Source organism: Heptranchias perlo, chromosome 28 (genome assembly GCF_035084215.1).
Source record: "Heptranchias perlo isolate sHepPer1 chromosome 28, sHepPer1.hap1, whole genome shotgun sequence".
In the NCBI taxonomy this organism is placed as follows: Eukaryota; Metazoa; Chordata; class Chondrichthyes; order Hexanchiformes; family Hexanchidae; genus Heptranchias; species Heptranchias perlo.
This window is the reverse complement of record NC_090352.1, coordinates 26,691,685-26,704,664: the sequence shown is the minus strand read 5'-3', so window position 1 is coordinate 26,704,664 and position 12,980 is coordinate 26,691,685. Positions and strand designations below refer to the sequence as shown.

At 40.5% G+C, this 12,980-nt stretch overlaps 1 protein-coding gene across 1 annotated transcript in view; it reads left to right on the top strand.

Moving 5' to 3' along the window:
* Nucleotides 1-12,980, top strand: part of LOC137299220 (EF-hand calcium-binding domain-containing protein 5-like) — a 115,683-nt gene that overhangs the window by 82,702 nt on the left and 20,001 nt on the right. Inside the window, exons 15-17 of the mRNA XM_067967883.1 lie at nt 7,794-7,946; nt 9,936-10,042; nt 12,564-12,814. Coding sequence (XP_067823984.1) covers nt 7,794-7,946; nt 9,936-10,042; nt 12,564-12,814 — 511 coding nt within the window. The remainder of the gene's footprint in view (nt 1-7,793; nt 7,947-9,935; nt 10,043-12,563; nt 12,815-12,980) is intronic.

Sequence of the window (12,980 nt, the reverse complement as noted above, 5' to 3'; positions counted from 1 at the left end):
AGAGACAGTGGAGGGGGCGAGAGAGGTGGTGGAAAGGTAAAGCTGGGTGTTGTCAGCGTACATGTGGAACCTGTCGTTGTGTTTTCGGCTGATGTTGCCGAGGGCACTTGTTTTGCACTTATTTTATTGCAGTTATTTAGAGGCTCGACTAATTAAGTGTATGTTTAAATCAGTAATGACCCCCTACCTCCCCACACCCCTATAAGAATGGCAGGTACCTAAATAAGTTAACACAACATGAGCTAATTCATGAGCTGGGAAGCCTAATCTCACAGAATGTATCAAATAATGGTTCCTCAGTGCAAATCTCCTTTATGTTTCATTATACTTCCAATTTTATTGGTCACAGTTATGGTAAAGTAACTATCAGGATGCTGAAGAAATTTCTATAGTTTTAACTTGAAATCAAATAAGCCTAGTTTATAAATTATTTAAATATAAACCCCAGATTAAACATTATGAAATAAATACTTCAAAGATAATATTTAATTTCTAAATTATTGGCACCAGACAAAAGAATGGAAACCAACAAAATGGCATTGAAATTAATTAGCGTCCGAAATCAGGCACGATTCAGGCAGCTCACAGTGACCCTGCCCCAGAATAGAAAGGCCTCAGGACTGTGCTGAATTCATCCTCGGCTCTCATTGAAATATTTCAGGTGAGCTGTAGGAGCCAACACCCTGACACAGCTCGCCTGTCGGGGCCTTACCAATTTCACCATGCGCCGTGGCCCACAGGCAAATCGGGTGGAGGGGGTGGAGGAGTCGGTCAAGATGGGGCCGGCACTTCTGCTCCTTCTGACTCCTCAAGAACCTACACTCCGATGTTAGGACCTGTTTTTGAGCAGCCTCCAGCAGTCCCTTTCAGGACTGCTAGTTAGGTTGCTCAAGACCTGGAAACACTATTTGGAGCTTGTGCAGCACAAGCTCTGACTAGGGCAAACAATGTTAGCCATCCTAGTCTGAAATGGGTCCGGGGTGGGGGTGGCCGCCTAAAAAATGGCCCCGACCAATTTAGCGGTGACCCAAATGCCTGTGCAGACCGGGCGCAGGCCTCTGCCCTGCTAAATTGATTATCGTTGTGCCCATTTTAGGCCCATAAAATGGGCACAGTGTTGTTGAATTTAGGCAACAATATATTTTATTCACAAAGCAGTGGGTTACAGCTAGGAAAAATCCCTTGTGATAAACGGAAATGAGATAATTTTAGATAATTTTTCTCTTTGTTCTAAAGTATACATAAAACCACAACACAGGGGGTTGGGAACCTGAGCAGGGAGAGAGAGGAAAGCGTAACAGGAAGGGACAGAAGGTATGGAGTAATAGGTAAAGTGTTAAAAAAGGAAAAAGCAGGAACTAAGCGTCACAAAACAGATTTGAAAGTTCTTTATCTGAATGCACGTAGCATTCGTAATAAAATGGACGAGTTAACGGCACAAATAACTACGTATGGGTATGATCTTGTGGCCATTACAGAAACATGGCTGCAGGGTGACAACGACTGGGAATTAAATATGCCAGGGTATTTAACAATCAGGAAGGACAGGCAGGAAGGAAGGGGAGGTGGGGTGGCTATGTTAATAAAGGAAGGAATCACTGTAATACAGAGAAATGATATTGGGACAAAGCATCAAGATAATGAAACAGTTTGGGTGGAGATAAGGAATAATAAGGGAAAAAAAACATTAGTGGGCGTAGTATATAGGCCTCCTAATAGTTGCAACTCTGCTGGAAGAAGTATTAATCAGGAAATAGTCGGGGCATGTAATAAGGGAACAGCCATAATTATGGGGGATTTTAATTATCATATTAACTGGACAAATCAAATTGGGCAGAGCAGCCTTGAGGACGAGTTCATTGAGTGCATCAGGGATGGATTTCTTGAGCAGTATGTAACTGATCCTACAAGGGGGCAGGCAACCTTGGACCTGGTCCTGTGTAATGAGTCAGGATTAATTAATAATGTCCTAGTTAAGGATCCCCTTGGAACGAGCGACCACAACATGGTTGAATTCCATATCCAATTAGAGGGTGAGAAGGTTGATTCTCAAACAAGCGTACTGAGCTTGAATAAAGGAGACTATGATGGTATGAGAGCGGAATTGATTAAAGTGGACTGGGAAAATAGATTAAAGGGTAAGACGATACATGAGCAGTGGTGTTCATTTAGGGAGTTATTTTACAACTTTCAAAATAAATATATTCCACTGAGGAAAAAAGGGTGTAAAAGAAATGACAGCCATCCGTGGCTAAGTAAAGAAATCAAGGATAGTATCCGACTAAAAACAAGGACATATAAGGTAGCCAAACTTAGTGGGAGGATAGAAGATTGGGAATTCTTCAAAAGACAGCAAAAAGTAACTAAAGGATTGATTAAGAAAGGGAAGTTAGATTATGAAAAGAAATTAGCAAAAAATATAAAAACAGATAGCAAGAGTTTCTATAGTTATATAAAAAGAAAAAGGGTGGCTAAGGCAAACATAGGTCCCTTAGAGGATGAGACCGGGAAATTAATGGTGGGAAACATGGAGATGGCAAAAATGCTGAACAAATATTTTGTTTCGGTCTTTACAGTAGAGGACACTAAGAATATCCCAACACTGGACAAACAGGGGACTCTCGGGGGGGAGGAGCTAAATACGATTAAAATCACTCAGGAGATGGTACTCAGTAAAATAATGGGACTCAAGGCGGATAAATCCCCTGGACCTGATGGCTTCCATCCTAGGGTCTTGAGGGAAGTGGCAGTAGGGGTTGTGGATGCTTTGGTGATAGTTTTCCAAAATTCCCTGGACTCAGGAGAGGTCCCGGCAGATTGGAAAACTGCTAATGTAACACCGTTATTTAAAAAGGGTAGTAGGCAGAAGGCTGGAAATTATAGGCCAGTTAGCTTAACATCTGTGGTGGGTAAAATTTTGGAGTCTATTATTAAGGAGACAGTAACGGAACATTTAGATAAGCATAATTTAATAGGACAAAGTCAGCATGGCTTTATGAAGGGGAAGTCATGTCTGACAAATTTGCTTGAGTTCTTCGAGGATATAACGTATAGGGTGGATAAAGGGGAACCAGTGGACATAGTGTATTTAGACTTCCAGAAGGCATTCGACAAGGTGCCACATAAAAGATTATTACTTAAGATAAAAAATCACGGGATTGGGGGTAATATTCTGGCATGGGTGGAGGATTGGTTATCGAACAGGAAGCAGAGAGTTGGGATAAATGGTTCATTTTCGGACTGGCAACCAGTAACCAGTGGTGTTCCACAGGGGTCGGTGCTGGGTCCCCAACTCTTTACAATCTATATTAACGATTTGGAGGAGGGGACCGAGTGCAACATATCAAAATTTGCAGATGATACAAAGATGGGAGGGAAAGTAGAGAGTGAGGAGGACATAAAAAACCTGCAAGGGGATATAGACAGGCTGGGTGAGTGGGCGGAGATTTGGCAGATGCAATATAATATTGGAAAATGTGAGGTTATGCACTTTGGCAGGAAAAATCAGAGAGCAAGTTATTTTCTTAATGGCGAGAGACTGGAAAGTACTGCAGTACAAAGGGATCTGGGGGTCCTAGTGCAAGAAAATCAAAAAGTTGGTATGCAGGTGCAGCAGGTGATCAAGAAAGCCAACGGAATGTTGGCTTTTATTGCTAGGGGGATAGAATATAAAAACAAGGAGGTATTGCTGCAGTTATATAAGGTATTGGTGAGACCGCACCTGGAATACTGCATACAGTTTTGGTCTCCATACTTAAGAAAAGACATACTTGCTCTCGAGGCAGTACAAAGAAGGTTCACTCGGTTAATCCCGGGGATGAGGGGGCGGACATATGAGGAGAGGTTGAGTAGATTGGGACTCTACTCATTGGAGTTCAGAAGAATGAGAGGCGACCTTATTGAAACATATAAGATTGTGAAGGGTCTTGATCGGGTGGATGCAGTAAGGATGTTCCCAAAGATGGGTGAAACTAGAACTAGGGGGCATAATCTTAGAATAAGGGGCTGCTCTTTCAAAACTGAGATGAGGAGAAACTTCTTCACTCAGAGGGTGGTAGGTCTGTGGAATTTGCTGCCCCAGGAAGCTGTGGAAGCTACATCATTAGATAAATTTAAAACAGAAATAGACAGTTTCCTAGAAGTAAAGGGAATTAGGGGTTATGGGGAGCGGGCAGGAAATTGGACATGAAGCTGAGTTCGGATCGGTCAATGCCCTGTGGGTGGCGGAGAGGGCCCAGGGGCTGTGTGGCCGGGTCCTGCTCCGACTTCTTGTGTTCTTTAGATTTGTGGTTGGGATCAGATCAGCCATGATCTTATTGAATGGCGGAGCAGGCTCGAGGGGCCGATTGGCCTACTCCTGCTCCAATTTCTTATGTTCTTATGTTCTAACACACTAAATCTCTTGGGTTTAGAAAAATGCTGCTTGATACTGCAGAGACTAGGGCACCAGTTGGGAAAAAAAAGGAAAAACTGCCAATATTGGAGCTCTGAAACAAAAGCAAAAAATGCTGCAGATGCACAGCAGATCAGTGAGCATCTGGAGGAGAAGACAACTTAAAGTAGGCTGCTGTATTTCCCTACATTACAACAGTGACTACACTTCAAAAGCAGTTCATTGGCTGTATCGCGCTTTGGGACGTTCTGAGGTCATGAAAGGCACTATATAAATGCAAGTTCTTACTTACCTACCTTTAGGTATATTGAGATTTTCTATTTTTTTGGAAGAAAAAAGAATATTGCTCTCCAGTTGTTTCAGACTCTTTTTGGCAAGTGTTCTGAACCACATGCCATTATGTTGTGTAAAAATCCAACATGGCTTCTTCATCCAGTGCACAATGGGTAGCGCTCCACAGTTATAATATAGCTGCATGCAGTCTAAACTTTCCACAGCATTTTGGTTCTTAACATTGCTGGTTTTAAATGTATGATGATCTGTACAGTATATAAGTAAAACAACTGGACACAATTTTTAACCAAATTACAAATACATTCTAAGTTACCTCACTGCTAGATTTTTGGGCATTCTGAAGACGACAATTGCTGTTTGTCTTTTCCAGGTTATTTTGTATTGCTGTTCTGATTTCTTTTACTATGCTGATATGCCTCTTTAAATTACAGAACCACTTCTGGAAGATCTTCTAAAATGATGGGCCAGTAATACCCTCGACTCTTGTTGCTATGGAATCTGCCCTATTTACATTGTAGGACATATTTCATAGTCTTAAAGCAACAGACAAACAACTGTGCCTGCACAAGTTTGCCCATGCTCATTTGCCTGAAAGTTATAATTTGCCACACACTGGCTGCTGTGCCTTCCCTCCATGGTTGTGAAAGGCCCCTACACAGGCCAGTAAACCCAACCATTTTCTGGCTGAGTGTGGCTTGTACAACCTGCTAGTACAAGCCACGCCCAGCTAGAAAAGATGGCAGCCACTTTTGCCAAAGGCACTGTTTATATTTGCTGCCCTTTCCCCCAGGGGTGCTGGGGAAATCAGCAATGGCAGATGTGCTGAAGGATATTATCATCATGCCAGTCACATGCCAGCTTGTGACAAGTCGTATGACATCATTAAAGATTATCCTGCGGTTATGATGTCACAATCGACTATCCTACGGTTATGATGTCACAATGGACTATTCTGCAGTTATGATGTCACAATTGACTACCCCGCGGTTATGATGTCACAGTGGACTATCCCATTGTTATGCTGTCACAATGGACCATTCCGCACTTATGATATCACAATGGACCACCCCATGGTTATGATGTCAAAATGGACCATCCCACGGTTATGATGTCACAAAAGACTATCAGCAAATGCACTGGATAATGGAGAATGTCCTGAGAGCCAACCTTAGCCTGAAAATTGCATTTTTCCACTAACAGGGAAGTGTATAATTCTGAACACTAGACAGATAACTACTGAAATAGATTTTGAATTCTTGTTTAAAGCAAAGTGTTGAATTGCTCAGCCAGAAAAAAAAATTGAAACACCATAGGTGATAAAATATATGGTAAAAATAAAAGTGAGATATGACACTTAAATCTTCAACAATGTTTTAATTGTTCATTCATGAAAGAGAAATTTAAAAGTGCATTATTTCCAAATTGAAAAGACTGTTTGGCAATAAATAGTCTGCTTGTCCCTTAATCCAGTTCATGAATATTATTAAATTAGAAAAATGAGAAAGGCATTAGTAAACACTTGTTAGGTTCATGGTTTCTGGGAACCTGTGCAAAGTGTTGTGCAGATTGGCAAGTGTAGTGAGAAGCTTAGAAAATTACAGCACAGATGGAGGCTATTCAGCCCATCATGCCTGTGCAGGCTCTTTGCTAGAACAATCCAAAACTAACCCCACTGCCCTGCTCTCTCCTCCTAGCCCTGTGAACTTAAACTCCCTAATGGCCCAGTGGGTAAGAACCTACACCCAGTGTATTGCTGAAGCATTTAAATCAGGAAAATACCACATTTGACCCCCTATCTATGCTGTGGTGGCTGATTTTAGACAGGACACTGTCTAGGGAAGAAATCTGGGTACCGCAGAACTAACTGTTTCTGTTTGAATGATGGCGCATCAAACATGATATTGATATATTAATGTAAGAGATTTTTATCAACCTATATTTCTTGAAAATTGCATTATTGTTTATTCTGACATCAGATTGTTTTCGCAATCTCAGATATCCCTTCTAGCTCATTATTCTTTGTTATGAGCCCCCATATGTTAAGCTGCCCATTTTTCATGAATAGAGACAAAGAACTGGATAAGAACAGCCAGACCAAAGTATCGTGCCTCTGTCACTGGACTGGGTACCAATTCTTGGTTCTGGCCAGCACTTTAATAGTACACATACTTCAGAAGGAAATGATTGTATAAAATCTTTAAAACTTTTCATGGAGAGTGTGTAAAACTAAGGAGCCTATTAACCATTTAAGGTGACATTACTTTGAATGAAATTACCTTTATATTTTAAAAATGTTTGAGAAATCAATCCCTCCTTTCTTTCTTTTTCCTCTCTTTGTTACACACTAATTTTATTCATCTAAGCATGTGCTGAGGGTTAGATGATGATACATGATTGCTTAATGTGTAAGTGTGGTGCATGGTGTGATACTTCAACATACAGACTTAGAATGTCCTTGCTTCAATCCCTTCCTGATCTTAGTCATGGCAGCATGGTGGGTGCTGCAATTAGCCTCAGCATTATTAGCATAAGGAGGGGAAAAAAACAGCTCCTTAACACTATTCAGCCACCACCCATTGGTAATTGTGCCCGCATAGATGTAAAGTTAGCATAGGATCGAGCTGAGGTTCTTCTCCCCATGGCCAAATGACCTGCTGACACTCACTGTCTGGGCTCAAACATGAAGACTGGCAACATATGCAAAGTGCTTGAAGCACGAATTAGCTCCAGCTGGAGCAGAGTGAGAGAAAATTGAAGGAAAACAAAGTATTAAATAACCAGGTATGAATTCCAGATGTGCATGGGATCCTCCATGCTGCTCATGTACATACTGACTGGAAGCCAACTTGGAACTGTATACAGTGCTTAATTCCATACCTGACGATCCATTAACTCTCTACGCATCCCAAGTAATCTTTGTTTATTGGTGGTATGGTAATGGACAAGTCATACTTTGTGTATATGTACAATGCCTGCAACCAAACTGATATTACGTTTGAGGTGCTTCCAGGAGCACCAATTGTACCTTCATGCTTAACATACTTGTTTATTAGTTTTGTTCTGTTTGCGAGTTGAACATTTGTAACGGATACAATTTGAATCTTAGGGCGTAGCAAAGGCATTTAGTATTGCCTACCATCATGTCCAAGTGCGGCGTGACATCCTGAAAGCTGTGGACAGTGCTGTGTTGTGGTTGTATGAAGTAGCACCATGCTTCGCGACTACAATCACCTACCTGGTACAACCTATAACTAGCAAGGTATTCCATTTACTTCACTCACTGGGCTTTTATGGCTGGCTAGCAGAACATAATTTTTAGGTTGAGTTGCTCTTTAATTTCATTTGCCCTGTCATTCAAGGCCCATATGGCTGCTTCTGCAATCCAGTATATTTTTAACTTAGAAAAACATTGTATTCTTAGTACTACTATTTATTTTTAGTTGTTTTGTTTAGCCACTTGTTAACCTATTTATACCAGCATCTGCACCTAAATTAGCTGGTAGCTGTTTAATTCATGTGCATATCCTAATTAAATCAGAAACTTGGGAAAAATTAGCTGCTTAAAACAGGTAGCTGCTTAAGTCAACCCCCAATCTAAATTACTACTTCTGACAAGCAATGGATTCCTTACTGAAATTATATTGTTCAAAGTTTTAAATTGCTGACTGTATCCTTTTTCAATTGATTTTCCAGTTTTTCATTCTTCTGCCATAATCCATTGATAATGGTGTCATTGGCTGAATCTCAATCATGCTTTTATTATTTGTTCAAATCATTACATCATTCAGTTGAAAAGTTAATGTGAAACAAAAGGAGCAACATTACTTTGGCAAATAAGTGTAGTCTTAACATGTACTCTCCTTTTATGCTAGGAGAATGCAGTCATCAACAAATATGCAGTTCTTTGTTTGTACCTACAAGTGCAATTGATAGCAGGAGAACTGCGTGTTTGCTGCCAGCAGCAGAGACACACTTTTTTGCGAGTATTACGAGCTGCTGTCATGTTTAAAAGAAAAAAATATGGAGCTGGGATTCCCTCACTTGTAGCAATGGGAATTATGGGTCTCCAGCTTACGACAGTCATCCTTTAGAGGCGATGAAATAAAACAGGAGAGGGGGGTCATGGAAATTGGGGATCTCTATTTGAGCATGGCTCCTTTAGCGCCTTTAGAGTTTTTAATTTCTCAACACGAGGACTTAATACCTGTAAAATTGAGGATTGTAAAAATATGCAGTTTAATCAGAGATTTACTTTAAGGTGGCCAGAATAGTTCTTTTTCTGTCATTTGCGACTTCATATTCACACAAAGTTTCGTTTGTTATTCATTCTGTTCAGCTGGGTTTTTTTTTAAAAATTGTTCTCAGGATGTGGCCAATGCCCATCTATAGTTGCCCTGTTCTACAACTGAATGGCTTGCTAGGCCACTTCAGAGGGCATTAAGAGTCGACCACATGTATGACAGACCGGGGAGAGGTGACAGATTCCGTTGCCTGAAGGACAGTTGTGACCCAGTTGGGTTTTTACGACAATCCAGCAGCTGTTATAATCAATGTGGTAGGATTTAATCTTCAAACTCCTGGATTGCTACTTCAGTACCGTAACCATTACTACCACACCCAACATGTCCAAACGTTTCCTTTTTTGGTGCATGTGAATGCAGTTAAACCTTTTCTTAAATATGCATTTAAGATTATGTCAATTCAACCAGTATCATTTGTAACCATATTCGTAGATATATCTTTGTTTTTTATTTAAATGACATATACAGTATATTGTTTATGCAGAATTACCTACGGGTGAGCTATTTATTTTTTTAAAATTATATTTTAAAAGCAATCTGATATTGCCTCTATCTTATTGCCTTTGTGTCTTGCTCCTGCTGAGCTAACTGGTCTAGACCATTAATTCTGCTGAAACACCGTCAATATTTGCTAAATTGAGGAACATTTAACTTGGATTGAAAAGGTGCCCATTTCAGTTTTTTGGCCTGGTTAACACCTGTACAAGGCAGCTAAATGTCAGCGGTACTGAAGGCTGGGATTCAAAGCCAAGCCCTTTTAATGCAAGTCCTGTAACCTACCACTGGAGCTACTGGATTGCCAAATAAGATAGGCCTTATGTTTTTGAAAAATTTTGTACATGACAATTGTGCTTATTGTAAGCTGTAGTCCAATGGTAGAGCTACTGAACGTAATGAAACGGCAGCAAAGTTCCTTTCCGCTAACCTATTTCTTTCACGTCCCAAAGGAATATGTTTTAAGCAAGGCGATGACAACAGAAAATGATGTTACAGGAGGATGGTCAGACGTGCATATGCCTCCAACGATCCTGCAGAAGAGGGACAATTTCTTCAGGTCTGCCATTATTAGGAATGAGCATTTGGCTCTTCAGCTTTGGATTTGGGATGAGAAAAACTTCAAACTTTTGTTGCTGCAAACAACCTTGAAGCACTTAACATTGTGCAAACATCCAAATGCTGATTCTATCCATTAGGCATTTCTGCTGGACTTTGTACGAGGGGGGCAAATTTTTTTACGAAATGGTGCAGTGACACATTACCCCCAGCAGTGTTTAAAGTGGAATTTGTTGTGAGGCCTTTTTGGAATGATAAAATTCTAGTGGGGGTAATTTTGACTTTGGGCAATAGTATAAAACAGGTGATAATTCATCCACCCACTGTAGAGCTCTCCTGATTTTAATTTCCATTGAAGTCAATGGGAACAAAAATCGGGAGGGATGTTTAATGGGTGGCTGAATAGATATCATCCATTTTACACCATCACCCAAAGTCAAAATTACTCCCAAGGTGTTTTAAATGTTTATTTTCAAATGTTTCCCTGTTAATGCAGATGAGATATTACCGCAGAAAGGATAACATTAAAAAATGTTTTTATTTTTTAAAATTCCCTAACGGCAGATAGATTCAAATCCTTGTCTCAAGGGTTCATCAGTTTCCTATTTACCACTAATGGATTTTTAAAAAATGTTTACATTTTTACACTGGAAGGAGACAGGCACGAGTAGACTTGGATCTCTTATAGAAATGAGCAGGAGAACTGCCTCAAAAGAGATTAGTCAGGCGAAGTGTATTAGGACCCATTCCAGAGCATTCTAGCCCATTTTAATCACTGCCTCTCACACATATGTGCCAGGCACTGGGGAATACCATCTGCTGGATACCCATTAGTGTGATAGTGGGGCAGGCTGGGCCTGGGCCTGGGATTGGGCTCAGGCTTGGTCCTGGGCCTGGGCCTGGAGAAAGCCTGCAGTGTTGACAGGTCTGTAGTACTCCCAGAAGGTGATTGCAGCACAATTATGTGAAATAAGTTGGGGATGGTTCCATTTGATGTGATTTTTATTTCATGATAGAAGCAAATGCATAATTCATGAGCAAAGGAGGTTGTGAGATTGACTTTTACGCGCCAAATGCTTCAACATATACCTTTATGCTACAAGTGCGAATTGATTTTATATTTAGAAGGGTGGGACTCAATACCAACCATACATGTTCTTGAATCAGTAAAATGAAACACCACAAGGTATTTAAAAAATATATGTCTCTTTGAAGTCTCTCCTTGCCTCTGTTGATGCTTCTTGAGTAGGTCATTGAGGACGGCCTGGGGTACCTGTCCATTGGAATTTTTCTTGTTCTTCACAAGGATACACTGACCTTTGGTAGGTGCCTCCCGTGATAACAGCCAAGAATTAGGACCTTTCTGTGTGGGAAATCATTGGTCTGAACAATGTGGTAGCATTCCATGAGGCAGCAGGTTGAGGCACTGATTATATGACATTTATAAAGGTGTGGAAATCTAGAGGTTACCATCAAATGTTAGGAGTCAATGTTAATGCCTTTCATTAATGAAATGTAACCTTGTTCTGACCGAGATATATTGACATAAATCAGATTTATTATTTTAATGTTTCAAGCAGACATTGTCTATGCAAAAAAGTCCAGAGGAGTCATTGGGTCTGACATCTAGTTAGCAAAACCAATTACCTTCAGCGGTCTTAGAGTAGGGCATATCCATCATAACCCTAACAATAAACAGTGCAGTACTTTTTGAGGGCTTAGGACAGTTGAATTCTGGTAGTTCTTATTACAGATTCAAGTAAAAACTGGTGAGAATGTGTTGGGGCTTATTTCCTTCTTTCACTAATAATAACAACAAAGTCTGGGCAAGCTTAGAGTGGGCTTCCCTGCTTTAACTTTTTCACTAGCATTAGGGAATAAAGAAAAATATATGCCATGATAAAACAATGATGCTGAATGTTTCACTATAAAGATATGTTTATTTTTTTATTTGTGCCCAGGATGTGTCGTCACTGGCAAAGCCACATTTACAGCAAAGGTGGTGATGGGCCTTCTCCTTGAACTGCTGCAGTTCTTGCAGTGATGGTACTTTGTAAATTGTTTGGTACAACTGAGTGGCTTGCTCACTTCAGAGGATAGTAAGGGTCACCGTATCATGTGGACTAGTCATTTACAAGCCAGACTGGATAAGGATGGTAGGTTCCCTTCCCTGCAGGGCATTCGTGAACCTGTTGGGTTTTAATGGCAATCCAGCAGTTTTCACGGTCATTTTTTCCTGTGATATTTACCAGCTTTATTGAATTCAATTTCACAACTTGCCAGAGTGCGATTTGAATTCATAACCTTTGGGTTCCTAGTCCAGTATCATATTGGCTACAAAACAGCACATGTTCATGAAGTGCATCTTTTAAATTAGATGTAAATAAACAAGGCAAGGCAAAAGTCCCTTTTAGTAAGTGACCATCTGCATATCTCAGCAGCCAAAATATAACCTAACTTGTTGTTATACATCTAAAGTACTGTACAATTCTTAACTAATCTTCAATATCTTTTTCAATCAGAAACTACCTCTTCAGGTGTGCTGAAACTTCGGAAGTAGTTTACTCCACAACATATAAAGGCCAGCGTGTTGCCGTTCCCTTGCGAGACATGACAGGGAGAACTCTTGCAGTGCTTGATATCAATCTTGGGGCCGGAGATCCCCTCCTGATTCACGAGTACAGGAGTCTGCTGAAGATGCTGCAGATCCTTCATTTAGCCTGCAACGTGATCGTAAATGGGGTTCCTGGGGAAAAAGAGTCTTTGATCTTAGGTAAAGTGATTTGCATCTGTTCCTATTGGGGGATCAAGACCAATAAGATGGCAAGAGTGTGAATCAATTGGAATAGAAGGGCATAAGCCTCATGCATTGTCTGCACTGCCAGTTGGAGATCAGACCTCACCCCATCTTTCTAGCTGACAGTATAGATGGTATAATT